Source organism: Misgurnus anguillicaudatus, chromosome 20, assembly GCF_027580225.2.
Source record: "Misgurnus anguillicaudatus chromosome 20, ASM2758022v2, whole genome shotgun sequence".
NCBI lineage: Eukaryota > Metazoa > Chordata > Actinopteri > Cypriniformes > Cobitidae > Misgurnus > Misgurnus anguillicaudatus.
Window position 1 is genome coordinate 23,022,396 of NC_073356.2, and position 17,820 is coordinate 23,040,215.

The window sequence follows — 17,820 nt, forward strand, 5'->3', positions numbered from 1 at the left end:
ACATGGGTTTGAAACATCCAGCAAATGATAATTTAAACCCAATGGTTTGGTTAATCGTGAGTTGAAACTTTTTTAGAGCATAAACGCGCACTAATTGCACATCTTTTTTCCTAGTAAATATGCACCAACGTTGATTTCTTTACTCAAAATATGGTACATTGGCCTGAATTAGGTGTGTTATGTCTGAAATAATCCACTTATGGATTCAGTCATTTCCCACAGCTTGTCTGCAAAAGAGAGAGATAGAGAGAGAACGAGAGAGAGACCCAAACTCACGAACGCAGATGGGCAGCTGTCCGGACCAGTTGTGATCTTGTTGGCAGATGCGCACAGAGGAACCGATGAGGCGGAAGCCAGAGATACACTGGTACACCACAGTGTCCCTGTAGCCGAAGTTCTCTCCAATCACCTGACCATTGACTATCTGCTCGGGCACACCACAGTGGCCAGCTGGAAAGAGAAGATCGAGCTAGATGATACAGAGATACTGTGAAATATTAACATCCAATGCTTTTAGAGACATTAACTGCCTCATGCCTGCAGTAATTACGTGTTATAAGAAAGGCACTGAGTGATGTCTTAATGTATAAATTAAGTAAATAAACAAAACAGCCTGTGATCCACAGCAAAAAATTACTCACTTTAGCAAACATACGAGGAAGTACCAAGTATGGTTTCAATAATATTTTCCCAATCTGGACAGAAACTTGATGAACATGTAGCATGAGACACATTCAAGAGTTCAGAAACATTCAAAAGTTTTAAACAATACTGAATTCCTATCTTTTATGGGCATTTATTGGCATTTACTTCATTATTTTGTTCCAAGTTATCTATTTCAAAAAATGTATAATACATTTTTTGTTGTCTAACGAAAGACATTTATACAAACTGCTAACAAACAATTAAACACACACTTCATGAGAAACATGTGTTTCAAAGCGTTTGAACGGTAGAGCTCAGATGCAAAAGTCCCTAAATGCCACCTACGTCAAAAATGAAATAATGATATTGAATGTATGTTTTTGACACGTATTATATGTTCACCAAATACCTTTGCTTCAAATGAGCTTAATCCCGGCCTCCTGCTATACAGAAATACCACTTTGTAATCAGAATCTGCTAAACGCCACATTAATTTTTTGTCAGAATCCGCTAAACGCCAAACTGACTTTGTGCACTTGTCCTCTAAGTGCATGAAAGATGAATTAAATGTATAACAATGTGAAAAAGAATCATGGATCACATTGAACTTAGGGTTCCTTGGACCTGAATACAACCCATATGTGGCAGTCACATGGACCACAGCGCCAGCTTATGTGTGGTTCAGTTTCTTTATTTTGTACACTTTCATCATTTGCAGTGTTTAGTTGTATCTTTATTGATTTTGCAATTGTTTTCTATGCTTTGTCCAAAGAAGTGGATTGTTTTTAGAAAAAGCTTGCATGCACTTAGAGGGTTTTGCAGCTAAAGACAGTCAAATCTGTTACATTACTATGAAATAACCAATGAAATGACATTTTCATTGGTGATAAAGTGAAATTACTGAAACTAAACATAAGAGCCTGATAAAAAATGCAAATGTACAAGAAAACGTCAGATGCAGTTTTTGGGGTTTTGCATTTGAACTCTTTATATAAAACTGTAATTAAAAATAGTACATTGCAAGAAACAAAGCCTTGCATATGATCTATCTACATTCTGCAATACGTAACAAGGTTGAAAAATCAAGTTTAACAGACCCAAATTGCCTGACACAACAGATGCATAAAGCAGCAGTGAGTGTACAGCACATTACCTAAACAGCGTGTCTCTGTTCCACTCCACAGACCGGACGATAGACATTCTCTCACAGTCGAACCCACCAGCATATAAGCATTGTCACATGTAAATATGGCTGTAGCACCAAAGGTGGTCTGAGTTCCAATTTTCTTCCCACTGGGCGGCATGGCCAGATTCCCACATGAAATGACTGTAGATTTAAGACAAAACAGGACGATTTGGCAGGTTAACACATTTGACTTACACAGTCGAGCAGCTGGTGGGTTGAATCACACATTTTCCTTACTTTGGCAGTGCGGCCTCTCATTTTTCCAGCTCCACGCACCGTTAGCCATGCACTGAATGTGGGCGGGACCGAGGCGGTAATAGCCAGGATCGCAGGTGAAGATGATTTTGGTCCTGTACTCATAATGCGATCCATTAACAATACGCCATCGTCCGTGTTCGAGTGAGAAAGACCCGATGCTTGGGCAAACCACAACTGTGGAACGAATGCACACAATGTCCAATATTGAGAACCATGCTGATGTCCAGAAGCACCGTGTCACATCACGTAACATTCAATTTGCCAGCACAATTAACACTTAACTCGGTTATCTGCTAAGCTCCAGGCCACAATACATTTAAATGCCATTTCCCTCAACACAAAAACTTTTTGTGCAAAGATATATGGTTATGGCTCCATTCCAAAAACTAGTGATCTGCTTTGGTATACGTTGTTTGCTGAATCAGGATCCGCACTGCATTACAACCTTACATGTGACTGGAAACCTCTACATAGGCACCGTGCGTTATACGAATACATGCGTTTTTACATGTTGCTAAACTTAATGTAGCAATACACTTAATAAGCATAAAAATTCGTATTATATTTATAAATTATCGGGTTGGGAAAAAAGATCACTCAATCGTTTTATAACAAAGCCAATGTTTTGAAAGAGACAAGGACACTTATAAATAAATGAATGCTGAAGTAGATGGTTGCAAGGGTCATCCCTAAAGCGTTTTGATGCAGAAGCTCTTTGTGTAGGTGGCCACCGTACCTGAGCAGCGAGGGACCTTGTTGTGGTTGCTCCAGGTGCCGTCGGGTTGGCACACAGCGCTGTTCAACTCTTTGGATGACAGTCGGTAACCATCATTGCAGAAGTAGGTCACCCGTGTACCCACCGAGTAATCCATGGCAAGCACTCCACCGTTCACGGGAGCCTTGGGCAACCCACAGGAGACAGCTTATGGGTGTGAAAATGAAACAGGCATATGGGGCGTTAAGTCATCAGAACTTTAAAATATAATTAAAATTAAAAAATCTCCCATCATTGCTTATTACTTGATCAGAACATTTTGCCATTAAAGCACTGAGAATTGGTTTTTCAAATGGCTGGTTTTCAAAGGAGTAATTGAAACTGCATTTGGGTACTTGTAGACACGTCTCTGTTAAAGGTCAAAACTATGCTTAGGATGAAAATGAAAATCAATAAACAAAAGGCCACAAAAATGAATTGAAACACTATATTTACACACATATGTTATATTTCGTAACAATTGGCATTAATAGGGTGTTGGTCCCTGCTTTGACCGATTTAAAAGTCAATACTTACCTGCACATAATGCCAATACAGAATAAACAATAAATAAGCACTCAAAGCATTAAAGGGAACATTTCACAAGACTTTTTACAGATGGCACATAAATCTTTGGTGTCCCCAGAGTATGTATGTGAAGTTTAAGCTCAAAATATCATAAAGATCATTTATTATACCATATTAAATTACATTGTAGGTGTGAGCAAAAAATGTGCCGTTTTGGGTGTGTCCTTTAACATGCAAATGAGCTGATATCTGTCCTAAATGGCAGTGGCGTGATTGGATAGTGCAGATTAAGTGGCGGTATTCTGACATCACAAGGGGAGCCAAATTTCAATCACCTATTTTTTCACATGCTTGTGGAGAATGGTTTACCAAAACAAAGTTACTGAGTTGATCTTTTTCGCATTTTCTAGGTTGATAAAAGCACTGGGGACCCAATTATAGCACTTAAACATGAAAAAAGCCAGATTTTCATGATATGTCCCCTTTAATAGATTTTCTGTTGACCAAGTATACATATTGTCAGCTCTGCAAAACCAGCCAATGGAACAACGCACCTTGCTTCAAGTTTTTTTTCCTTATGCAAGCAGCACAGGAACGTAATATTTATCAAAGCGCCATACTTTGCGATGACACTAAGTGTGAATCATGGCTCTGTCGGGGCCCTCTAGATTTATCGAGCAGCACCCACTGGTGCATTTAAGAAACAAAGAGGTTCAAGAGTCTATGTGCAGTCAGCAATGCTAAAGCTCAAAACCAATCACAGCTATTAGTAGGGAAACAATAACCTCACAATTAAAAAGCTTATATCAGGAATAGTAAAGTCTGTGATTCTCTGACGGAGCAGAGGTCAGTTCGGTGCATTAGTGCACAGATAGGAAGCAGGTGAATTATTATGAATGGCACATTCTCAAGATTAGTCACTTGCCCATCTTCTGGATCTTACCTTGACAAGCAGGAACAGGGGCGTCCCAGGCATTGAAGCCGAATGGCGTCTTCTTGCAAACAGCAGTGCCCTTTCCAATAAGCCGGTATCCACGGTCACATGCCCAGCGTACCAGACTGTTTAAGTGTCCTCCTGTCTGGCTGCTTATGAAACCATGGACGGGAGAATCTGGGGTGCTGCAGTATAACGCTGTATAGACAGACAGACAGAGAGACAGACAGACATACAGATACAGGACCCCATCAGTTCCTTAATCGAAACCTTGATCAGAGCACTGTGACAGAGCACATTCAAGCACATAGGAGTTTAAAAAAGCCTTAAGAACACAAATTAATAGCATTTTTAAGGCTGAAGAGATCAGGTTATATGTCTGTTAAGCAATCATTTTTCTTTCTGCTTATAATAATTCTGAAAGTAAAACTCCTATGTGCCTCATCGAGCATGGTGTTTCTGGAAGGACTATTTTCTAGGCCAGATCTGATTTTTTGGAGATGAATATTTTATCATTTGTGAAAAGGTCACAATATCTGATTTATTACTTTTTCACCCAGTAAATTTTAGCAAATTGAAAGTTATAGGGCAGAAGGTGTGACAGAAATATCACTTAGGATTTTAAACTGGAAAGTTATCAGATATGGTGCCAGCATATGTCCTCCAGGAATTTATATAAAGTAGACTTTACGTCTGCAACTTTTGTAAATGCTATAATAAATTAATTTTATTGCAGCCGTTCTCCAGTCAAAGTTCATTTCACTTTTTTATTTAACATTAACATTTTTCAAACTAAGGCGTAAATCTATTTTAATGGACTGTAAACAAAGGCAACTAAATAATTTCAAATGCTTATTTAAAATCTTAGCTGCATTTATCATGCAATATCATGCATATTTTAATTCTTAAGTACATCAAACAATTATAATATTAAACTACTATAACTAAATACCAGTGTTGTAGTCAAATCCAACTCGAGTCTTAGTTAAGACCAAGACCAGAGATCGAGTGTCGAGTGTCAAAGTGGACTTGGTCTCGGCTCGACTTCAACACTGCTTAAAGGGACACTCCACTTTTTAAAAAATATGCTCATTTTCCAGCTCCCCTAGAGTTTAACATTCAATTTTTTATCGTTTTATCATTTTGGAATCCAGTAAGCCGATCGCTGGTACCACTTTTAGCATAGCTTAGCACAATCCATTGAATCTGATTAGACCATTAGCATAGTGCTAAAAATAACTAAAGAGTTTTTATATTTTTTCTATTTAAAACTTGACTCTTCTGTAGTTACATCGTGTACTAAGATCGACGGAAAATTAAAAGTTGAGATTTTCTAGGCCGACATGACTAGGAATTATACTCTCATTCTGGCGTAATAATCAAGGACTTTGCTGTCGTAACATGGCTGCAACAGGCGCAATGATATTACACAGCAGCCGAAAATAGTCCCCTTGGTAACTTTCAATAGCAGGGAATTCTTTTCGAGCATTGCGTAATATCATTGCGCCTCCTGCAGCCATGTTACGGCAGCAAAGTCCTTGATTATTACGCCAGGATGAGAGTATAGTTCCTAGACATATCTGTCTAGAAAATAGCTACTTTTAATTTTCCGTCTGTCTTAATAAATGATGTAACTACAGAAGAGTCAAGTCTTAAATAGGAAAAATATAGAAACTCTTTGGTTATTGTTTAGCGCGATGCTAATGTTCTATTCTGATTGAATAGGTTATGCTAAGCTATGCTAAAAGTGGTACCGCCAGACCCGGAGATCAGCTGCATGGATTCCAAAACAGTAAAAATCAAAAGTTTAACTCCAGGGGAGCTGGAAAATGAGAATATTTTCAAAAAAGTGTCCCTTTAATAATGGGAAAAATTCACTCTTTTAAGTTCAATAATAAAATGTAAAGACATGACATGCATGTACTGTACACCGCGTTCAGAAAGTATATAATGTCCATTTCTAATAATCTACTGTTTGCAAAGTCAAATTTATGTTTTATCTTATGTGTATTTAAATATATATCTCATCATGCTTTATGAGAAATTACTGTAAAAAAAGGATGAGGAAAAATCTAAAATGACCATCCGTATTAATTAGCCATGCCAGCGATGTGCATTTAGTGCTAAGACCTCAAATGATCCAAAGCACATAGCAACAACCCAAGGGAATGAGTATAGAGGAAAGTTGCTATTCTAGAATGAGTCATTCTGGACTGAAGTGATATATGATGAAGGGAAGAAGGATAAAATATTTCAATGTTTAAAAACTGACAGTGTAACAGGATCCAACTATAAAGAGACTGAATACTTTCTGAAGGCACTGTAAGTCACACACTCCGATGGAAACCAAACACACGCACACACATCAAAAACCATGTCAATCAAACTCAGCAACAAACCTTGACAGAAACCAAAAATAAACTCCACAAACAGGAAGACCCTTTCATAACCTTATGCTTGGTCTTTTCAAGTCTCACAAAAGACTGCTCAGCCTTAGAACTAAAAACAAAGTGTTAACCTGCAAAAGTGGAAATTCTCTTATTCTAACTATTGAAATGAACAAGAAATTCATAACTGATTTCAGAAGAAGAAAACAACTGACAGGATGCTAAAGCCTAAAAGCTGTGGGAACGTGGGATGTCAGCTTGCATTTCATCTCGGTTCAAAGGTTGTCGCAAGGGCAGCCTAACATAACCTCATTCTTATCAAAAAAGGGACACAAAAGCTCATATTAAACAGAAAAGGGCAGGTCAGAGAGTAGTTTTTACTGCTACTAAATTCATATGGGGTTGAATGCAAGTTCAGTCAGGATTTGTGTGGGTCAAACAATAAGTAATTCTGAGTTTAGGGCTTGAGATAGAAAAGCAAAGTGAAGCTCAGCGGTGCTTGGTGCCCTCAGGCAGTAATGGCCCTCGTGGAAAGACTCAGACTCTTTGATGGAAAGGCAGTTTAGAAAATTTGCTGGAACTAAGCTTCTAAGCACAGACAGAAAGATACTCACTGTAAGGAAAAACTTGGACACATGGGGAATTCTGAACAACTGAAAGCTTAACTGCTTACAACCGGTCACAATTTGGTTGCAGTTTTTGAAATATTTGCCCAAAATATTCTGATTTAAAAGGTCATCTGGAGACTCTAAAGCAGTGTTTCTCAACCCTGGACCCCCTCCCAGAACGTTTTAGATGTCTTCTTAATTAACACACCTGATTTTACTCATTAACTTGTTAGGGAGACATTCTGGAAGGAGGTTGATGAGTTGGTTCAGATGTTTAAGATAAGGAGACATCTAAAACTTTCTGGGAGGGGTTCCTTGAGGACCAGGATTGAGAAACACTACTCTAAAGGATCAATTTAAGACTCCAAAAGGTTTAAATTTGCATACAAGCAAATGGGTAACTGGTGATCCAGTTGTCTTCAAGCGGTAGTTGATACGCACACTACCACAAATACAATTCACAATAAAATATAGGAGACAGGAAGGGTTAGTGGAATTTACAACAAAACTGTGACCTATAAATGAAGAATTTGGTTCCAAAACGCAATAAACGCCTTCTTTAAAATAAATGAGTTACAGCCCAAATCAGTATTACATCTGGTCAGTATTAAAAAGTAAATTCTTTATTTTATGCAAAATCCGATATCCGCTGTGTAATTCTGTCATCTTTTCTCCTTTTTTTTCTTTTTTAAATGCGATAAACGGCAGTCTTCCTTATCTGCAGAATGCAATAAATCCACTCAACAAATCCCATCATTCTATGCATTGTAAACAACAATGGCGGCATGGAATACACATGGAATCCTAGTTTTCCTCATCTACTAATAATACTCTTGATGGCATTGATAAACCTGTGGTGGTTTTCTGTGGAGGGGAAGAAACGTAAGCCATCAAAATCGAATAATTTACGCAAGAGGCACTCCGGTGAAGGAAAAATGCTGGCTGTTGTTTGTTCTCACACGACAGCATCAAGCTTCTGTCATGCTTACACATTGTGGGATCTTATGAAAAACTTTCCATTATTTTACTTGAAGTCAACAAAAATCGAGCAGGACCAAAACATTTTACAGCTGATCGCTGTCAAAAAAATTCAGCGACGACGTCCCAAGGATGACAGCAGCAATGACAGTGTTCTTAATATGATAAAGTAAGTGTTTTGATTAATGCCATTAATTTTTTTTATTTCATCAGTGTATACCACTAGCCAACTAAATGAATATTACATGGCAAAGATGAATGCACATTTATATATTGATTCAATAGATTTATTGCATTTTGCAGAAAAAAATTATCAGTTTTTATAATAAATCTTTGAAAATCAAATTATGAATTGATTTTTTTATGTTATTATAACCTAAAGATGCTATGTAAAGGGGGTCGCACACCGGCCGCGCAGCTCAGCATCGCGCCGTGTCGAGTCTCGTCTAGGACAACTCGAAGGTATCGTAAACCAGAAGTGCACATTAAATAGCTTCGTCAGATAGCGTCTACTTCAAAATGCAAAATATACGTTAGCAGCCAATGTTAACCGTTAATGATTTGGGACAAATATGAATTTATTTAATGTTAAACTATGTGAGTGGCGCTGTGTGGCGCGACAGGGATTTGAGCAACTTCCTGAGTCAAAGCTGGGTGGTGCGGACAGGCGCCACCTGGCAGCGCCGGTGTGCGTATACTCATAGAAAACAATGTGTTCGATTTTTTTTAGAACGGCGCGGCGCTGAGCTGCGCGGCCGGTGTGTGATCTCCTTAAGAATTTGTAACAGAAAATAGTGGTTTTCATCTTGTCACTTTCTTGGCATAGAATTTTTTTTTTACCGAAATTAGTCAAAATGGATTTATTGCGTTTTGGAACCAATCTCTTTAAATATTGTTTAGGAGGTTGATAAACAAATTCAAAGTTTCCAATAAAATTTTGTATAATCATCTTGTATTAATTCCATAATCAATTAATATGACAAAGTTAACTTTCTTGGTCTTGCTACGATTTGTACTATAGGTATATTTCCAAAATGTATGGTCTATCAATGTAATACCATGCTAAAAAACTTACATTATAAGACATGCTTTTCAAACATATACATATAGTCAGATATATTATACTTGTAAGATCCCTGTTACTAGATTTAGAGTTGGTAGTGGCCATGTGATTGCTGCATTTCAGTCCATCTTTCTTAAAAGCAGTCATTTATCACTAAAACCACCACTAGGGAAAGGCATCCTTAAGTGACCACCGAAAGCCCTCTGCTACTGCCGACCACACACACACAAGTGAATTTTGAGACGAGGAGCAATATGTGTATTTGAAGTCCCCAGGTAAGTCTGATATCCACAGTAGTAACTGTAGTATCACTACACATTGCATTACTGAGCTAGTGGGTCTCAGCTTCCTCTTGTGTCAGTATGATTTTCCAAGAAACTTTAAAGCGCATGACCTCAGCTGCAGAGGTCAGCTGTCAAACATACATAAGCTACACTTTGCAGTAAGGAAGTGTGTACTTCTCTCTTGGGCGTAGAAGACAAAATCCATCATGTACTGCATGTCGAAGTTTAACAGACACAGTCACTTTTACACAAAAAAACGTAATCGGCACGAACACATGCACTCACATGCACATACGCATACTCAACTTTGACTTTAAAGTATACATAGATGGGTAGTTGATGCAATAAAATGTAATTTTCTCCACCTACATCAAAAAAAGTTAAAGCTTGTATGAAAAATCTTTGATGTTTTTCTGCTTGTACTAGTTTATTTAAACATTCATCTAAATTATTATCAGGTTAAAAGCTGCATGATTAATAATTAAAAACAGCTTAATGACCTTTGCTTAAAATAGTGAAGTAGATATTCTTATATCAACTACCCACAAACACACTCACTCTTTCGCAGCCCACAACATGCATACGTACACAAATTCAACACGGGAGAAGGAAATCGTGCAAGCAATAAAAAGATTTAAGTGGATACATACTTTGATACTCACCGACATAGCGGATACGAAACCCCCTCTTATTGGTGCCGTGGTCGGCTGACCATCGCAGGAGCAGCTGGTGGCCGGTGGTGGTTATGTTGAAGGGTCCGGGGAGGTCACCGCTCAGTGTGGCCAGTGTCTGACTGTGAATTGTGGGTCCATCAAATGAAAAAGTATGAGACAATTTTCAGGAGTACTGTTACATCAAATTACACATGTCAGAAAAGATGAAACTCATGAAAGTAGGTTGACGCTTAAGGGGAACACAATTCAACGTCGCTCTTCACATTTCTTTTGGGAAATATCTTGAAAGCAGCCAAAGCAGACAAAGCGTTAATAATGAGTGTCTTTTGGCGATGAATGGGGACGACTCGCAGAATATCGACAAGTGGTTCTCGACTGATAAGTTGTGACCCAAAAATGAGTTGCTGGTTTTTTATTCTACAGTCATTGAGAGAGAGAATTTTTTTTAAATGCAATACTTAGAGGTCCACTGTTTTGCTTTTTTAATTCATTTTGTACTGTTTGGTTTGCCACTTGCATAATTTAAATTCTGGGACCTGCAATCAGCTCATGTTGTACTATTCATAAAAACTTACAATATTACAGCATGCAAATGAGAAAACATCTACCATCAAAGACTTCCAGAATGTCGTATTCTTTCTCAGTTTGGAAAAACTCAAAATAGAGGGTGATATTGTAACCCTTCTCCACGTTGATGCTCCACGAACACATCTGTAGATTGGGATAACTGTCTGGGTATCCTGGGCTCAGAATCACCCCAGATGAATCAAATCGTACATCATGAGCAGGGCATTGCACTGTGGAAAATAAAAAAAACACATATTATATTGTGTATTCATTATATACAGAGCATCTATCTATAAAGAGATTAGAGATCTGGGAACACTACAAATATTACACAGGAATATCTTAAATATTGACTGAGTAAGGTCAAAGATTAAAATTAATGTGAAATCAAACTTTGATGCCCCTAATCTAAAAATTAGATTATGAGACAGTAGCGGGGCTTCAATTGAATCATGAATCAAATCTTTTTAAAATCCACAAAAAAAAAGAGACAAACAAATGGGAATTAGGTGCGTTTCCATCACGTTAGAGCGAATGGCGGTGATATTGGTAACCTAGTAACCAACAGTAAATAAAACAAAGCATGCTTAGAAAATGGAGAAAGGACGGCATTTAGTTACGATTTGGCAAGTAATACATTTACTAGCAGTGCAGCTTGTAATTGCCAAACTGAATGCTGTTCACAGAAAAAGAAATGCAGAATTTTTGATGAAGGCACTAGCATCAAGGGCATTGCGATGACGTCGAGCCCCATATATGGGAAAGACAATGACAGCTGATACAGCTAGACGATCAGTCACATGGGTTTAATGTTCGCTTCGCCAGAATTAATTCTGCAAATGTTATTCCAATTGACTCTTTTTCGCATGTCAAAAACCACCTCAAGCGAGCATAAAAACTTTTTTCCAGGGATTTTTATTCAAAAAATAGTGTTTCGATCTCTTGTTTCTTATGCAATACTTCAAAATGCGAATTAAATCAGGGTGATGGAAACCCAGCTAGTGTCACATTTTTTGCAATTAGGGTTTATTCACTGTAACCACAAGTGGAGTTTATTTCTCCCAGACATGTACAAAGTCTTACAACTATGCAGTCTCAGGGTTTCCCGCAGCACTTTGCAGTTCGGGCGGCCCGCCTAAGCTGGGAAACCCCACTGCCTTAACTAGGTTGTCCAAAAAAATTCGCTGCACAAAAGGCGGTCAAGTGCATCTCGGAGAATAGCGCGTACGCGCTTCACACCGTGAGCAGGCATGCACGCCACACTGCCAAATGAGAGGAAGACGTTGTCCTTCACTGTCTGGAGGATAACTAGTAGCCAGTTGATAAAACATCTCGGAGAATAGCGCGTACGCGCTTCACACCGCGAGCGTGCACGGACGCCACGCGGCCAAAATGGTCCGTCAACTGTCTGGAAGATAGCCAGTTGATAAAACGCGTGTCCATGAGAACTGTAAGTGGACTTATGTTTTGGGTTTATTTAAGCCTGTTATTGTATTAGTTTACAGTTCTTGCAAATTAAAAGTAAGTTAGCTGGTGATTTTTGTTGTTTGAGCAACCTGCTAGCTAGGTTGCAAGTGCCTGTTGATTCGATATAATTGTTGAGCGCTGCTGCTCACGTTGTTCGCGCTATCTATCATCATTCGCCAGACGTTCTACAACCTCTGCTTCAGTTTGTGTTTATTAACCCTTTAGTTTAACTTCATCACGCAGGTATTTTCGTTTAAAGGTATCTGCTAAAAACATTTAATTAATTAATAATCTAGTATGTGTTCATATTCTGTCATAGTTTCTTCAAAATTAAGTTTTATTGGAGTGTTTTAAATAAAAATATTTTCATTTTCATCATGCGCGTACCCCCCGCCCCTTTGATTGCCACGCCCCCCAGCCATGACCACCTACCCAACCCTACCACCTTAACTAATACATTTTCTGCGGGAAACTCGGAGTCTCATTGTGAACAATACTGTGTAATACTTATTTTTAACTTATTTAAGTAAATAGTCTATATTTTGAAAGTGTGTTGTATAATGCAAAGAGATTTATACATTTTGAATGGTGGCTTAAATGTCCAAAAACTGTGCTGCCGCTGTATACTGATCTAAACACTTCTTCAGTCCTTCAGTTTAATGACACAACTGTTCAATACATAAACTCTCTTAGAACTTGAAACCTAAATCTATCTTTTTGATAAAATGCTTTTAATGCTTTCAAAACGGTGTAGATTTCTCTAAATGTATGAATAAAAGTGACTTCTATTTTAAAGTAAAGTAGAAAACCAACAGTTGGTTTGTTGGCACCATATATCTCTTAAAAAAACTTTATAGGGGGCTATGACACTCTCACATTTATGCTTTCAAAAAATAAAGCCACAATTTTTCATCAAGTCAGCCTGAAATGTTTTATACTCTGCAAAAACACTTCACGAGGACTCAGTTTGTTTATTCCTCTCTGATTTAATGTGCATGACAAATGATTGAACTACCGTTTCCAGGCACTTTCCTGAAACTAAGCATAGGACAAATTCTAACAAAGTGAGTGCTCTCTCATGGGAAAGCTGAGAGAAGGATGGAGCCATGAAAGATTAATGGCAGCAGCTGTCTGAGCCAGTAAACTCGGTGAGAAACGCATCGCTCACCAGCGCAGAAACTGAGGGAAGGGACGGTGATGGGGAATGACTGAGCTCTCATGGCCTATGAGCAATATGGCTTTTGATCACATTTTATCCTCCATTACATATATGATACTTGTCTGAGTGATTTCAGCTCATAGTCTCGCTTTTTCGATAACTTGTGATTTACTTTTGAGCGGAGGCTGGTCGTTTCTATGGCAACATGCACATTGAAACCTTTAACCCTTACTTTGTGCCGTGTTGTGCAGTACCAGCGTGTTAAAAGAGATGTGTAAGCCGCATAATCCTGATATGAAAATAAAATGAAAGCTGTGGCATATGACGTTAAAATGAACGCCTACCTTGGCAGGAAGGTGGATGTCCGTCCATCTGTAGCCTCTCCCCCAGCCTGCATGTTAAAATTTCGCTGCCCACCAGGGTAAATCCGGGGTGACATCGATACCGGATAATATCACCTGAAAAGGAGAACGAGAGAGAGGGTTGTGATGATTAAGCATCTGTCTAATTTGGTGGGACAGCTAACCCACATGCCTTTAATAGAAATAGATGGCAGATATGTGGCGATATATATTTTAATCTTTACTTGAATGAGTTGATAATTGAAGTGTAAAACAGCGGCGTATGCAGCCGGGTCTAATAAATTGCTTGAAAATTGACAACACCAACATCCAGCTTAGCACCTATCTGAAAATAATCAATCTGAAGAACGTTGAATGCGTGACACGTTGGTGTGTTCTTAGAGAAGCGTTCCTATGCTATGTCTGTGTCTAAGCAACATGGCTTGTTTAAACGTAGACATTTACTTTTTATGTGCAGTGCAGTGATTTTTTACCTATCTCTAACTCATTGTCTTCCATCAGGATATCTGCGTTTGACACCTCAGGTGGAGGCTGGCAGACCCGTAGCTGGTAGGCTGCAAAGAAGGAAAGATGAAATTACAAAGACTTAGATTTCAGAGACTTAAAGGTATAGCGGAGGATTTTCTCGAATTTTAGAAAACAACCGCCTTCTCTACTTTTTAAAAAAATGCAATTGCGCAACACTCCTGATTGACAACTAGGAGGACCAATAGTCTTGATGATCCACCCGGAAAAAGAAAATCCTCCGCAATACCTTTAATACATTGCATGGAGCCTGTGTGACAGTTGCAAATGTTGAAATGCTACTAAAAGCAACCGAGCATCTGTGTGTGTAGTTTACTCAAGAAGCAACCTTCCGGTCTCTATTATTAAGCGAAAACGGAAGTAATTTAAACTGCAATTCATTGACTGGCCACTAGAGGCAGGCTCTAAAAGGGATTCAATTCCCATATCCCCCATTTTAAAATGCCCAACTTCAGAGCAGAAAAATAATATTTTTACAGCCTGGTACAAAAAGTGTTTTTGATCTATATAGTTAATTTTGCCCTTAATGACAACTGTGAGGGGGGTGATTTTTTAGTAACTCATCAGTTTAAATTATATTAAAGGGGCCATGGCATGAAAATCTGACTTTTTCCATGTTTAAGTGCTATGATTGGGTCCCCAGTGCTTCTATTAACCTAGAAAATGTGAAAAACAAGCACATGAAAAAATAGGTCGTTGAAATTTGTCTCTCCTTGTGATGTCATAAGGAGCTCTTATTAGAATAATACCACCCCTTAATCTGCACTATCCAATCACAGCACTGCCATTTAGTGCAGAGAAAAAGAGAGAGAGAGAAAAAAATTAAATTTCAATTGCAAAAAACCACCATCATTGTGATCAGTGTTTGCACTTCATCCGCTTATTTGCATTATAAAGGACACACCCAAAACAGCACATTTTTGCTCACACCTGCAAAGTGGCGATTTTAACATGCTATAATAAATTATCTATATGGTATTTTGAGCTAAAACACCAAAGATTTATTTGACATCTTAAAAAAGTCTTGTGCCATGGCCCCTTTAAGCCTTAAAGTTCTGCATAATTAAGGGCGTGGCCACTTGATTGAAGGTTGAACAGCCACTGCTGTCACTAGAGTCGAGTTAGGTGGGCGTGGTTTCAGCAACCAGCCACCTAAGCTTCACCCACGTCCCGCCAGATATCCTTGGGTGCTAGCATTGAGGAGTGGCCAAGAAGGTGCAGCAGGCACCGCCTACTATTGGCTTCAAAAATGATCTTCAGAAACCTATGGGTGACGTCACAGACACATTTACACATAGCCAAGTATTTAGAGAAACAAATATGTTCCCGCCTCCGTTTTCAATAATAACATCGTGCACACAAAATAATTTTCAAAAAACTTGTCATTTACATCAATCCACATTAATACACCGTCAAGCGCCATAATAACTATGCCAAACCTATGGGCGGCAGTGTAGGGAGAGGAATAAATCCATGCAAGCCAATCAAAATCCTCAGAATCGACACCAACGAATAACCCGAGCGACTTCCTGTTCCTTTCAAAACAGCGCTCACAAGACGTTAAGCATTTTCTGGCGCATAATGTGACGTTTGAGAACCTAAAACCCTGTTTCTCCCAGTTGAGACAGCAACACATAACCAGTGTTATCAGAAATCTCCACTTTGGCCAGAGGTTTTAGAAATAATTGTTTTCTGTGATAAAAATGGGGTTTTCTTGTAAATGACTTTAAAGACCCTAAGCAGTCCAAGGCTCTGAAGCCCCACTATCCCATAATCCCACTATTCAGCATTATCAAAACTGAGCTTTATCATTCCTTAACATCTCTTACATACACATTTACAGCCGACACACTACCTAGCAAGTGAACATGCCACGGTTGTTACAATCGCTAAGAACAAAACACAAACAGCCGACTTACATAATGAGCGAATCACTTAAGAAGAGAGGGAATTAACTGAACATTATCCCAATCTGGACTGCATGAGTAATGGATTTGTTTTGTGAGTATAACAACACTGCACCCTTTCCCATGCAAATATATAGATAACTGTGAGTGTTGATGATAATTACTGAGTAGCTATGTACTGAGTAATTGGCACTTTAATTATTCTGGTGTTAATGAAATCCGTGAACGCAACAGGACCTCAAAGCAGAAGAGCTGATTTGAGGTTTGACATGAAGCTGTAATTGTCAAGAATTCAGGACGATTAAGATGGATATCAGAGACCTTTGAGCTCTCAGTCTTGAAGACATCAGGAGCTGATAAATGAAGACAGAAGACACTGGCTTTGTCTTCTCTTGCCTAATGGTGAGCCAAGTTTAGGTTTAAAAGACAGGACTGAAAAAAAAGCTAATTAGCATGTGGCTCCTTCTCGGATTGAGTTGAGATCAACGTTGTGTTTTGGGGGCCAAAATGGAACGGCAACGAAAGGGACAGAATGCTGAGGGTAGAAAATCTGATCAAAAGCCATGTTACTAAAGTCATTAAGCTCCAAAAGAAGAAACTTTACTGGAGAAAAACAGATGATGTGCATAATTAAAACCAAACAAAACAATACAAACAAACAAACCAAGGAGGATTTATCAAGAATGAATTGCTTTTGTGCTGATAGTGCTGTTTATGCGCTGTCTGCATTGTTTTAGAGGCTGACTCAGTCTATGCAAACAAGATAACGGTATACGTACAGACCTAGAAAATCTGTGCTGAATGTAATTTACATGCATGGCTGTTGTTGCCATGCTCAATAGAAAACAAACTCTTTAAATAAAAGTAATTTTACCGTCAGCTTTTTGCTTGTTCTAATAGTGCAACGTTCATTGTTGAAAGCAAATAGCACTTTTTGTACAGAATTTTGTGAATAAGATGCAATCTGTAATTAACTTATTCTATAAAGCATGAGGGCGTAACTGTGCTGAAAAAAAGACAATGGTTGTGTCCAAAATAGCCCCCATACCTTCATCCACTATTCCCTACAGTACAGTAGTTTGCTAATATAGTCCACATGAATACGTGAATGAAAACAAGTGAGTGAATTTGGACACAGCAGCGCAATGCGCGACGCAAGTGTCTTTTGCTAGTTTCAACCAGGCGCAATGATCATTTTCATGTTTAGCGCCACGTTGTTTAAATAGCAAATGCATTTGCACCAAATTTTGCGCCCATGGGCGTTCTGGTCTGAAAATGAGGTGTGTTCAGGCGCATTGTTGTCGGGTTGCTATTTTGAGGCAACTAAAATAGACTACTGATCAACAAAAACCTGGTCTAAAGTCTAAATTCAATGGTGCAATATTGTTTTTGTTATTTAATGAGCACTTTAGTAATATATGCCCATAAACGGGACAACAATGCGGGTTTGCTTATCACACACATGGATGCGCAGCAGCACAAACACGCTTTAAAATATGAAAAATTAAAGGATTTAAATGTAAAAGATTATTAT

At 38.5% G+C, this 17,820-nt stretch overlaps 1 protein-coding gene across 1 annotated transcript in view; it reads right to left on the minus strand.

The window, feature by feature from the left end:
* The window catches only part of csmd3b (CUB and Sushi multiple domains 3b), a 507,791-nt gene that overhangs the window by 60,196 nt on the left and 429,775 nt on the right, over positions 1-17,820 (minus strand). The window contains exons 45-53 of the mRNA XM_073858336.1: positions 14,328-14,408; positions 13,837-13,950; positions 10,907-11,096; positions 10,288-10,433; positions 4,315-4,503; positions 2,826-3,011; positions 2,069-2,263; positions 1,799-1,972; positions 277-450 (exon numbers count right to left, since the gene is read on the minus strand). Coding sequence (XP_073714437.1) covers positions 277-450; positions 1,799-1,972; positions 2,069-2,263; positions 2,826-3,011; positions 4,315-4,503; positions 10,288-10,433; positions 10,907-11,096; positions 13,837-13,950; positions 14,328-14,408 — 1,449 coding nt within the window. The remainder of the gene's footprint in view (positions 1-276; positions 451-1,798; positions 1,973-2,068; positions 2,264-2,825; positions 3,012-4,314; positions 4,504-10,287; positions 10,434-10,906; positions 11,097-13,836; positions 13,951-14,327; positions 14,409-17,820) is intronic.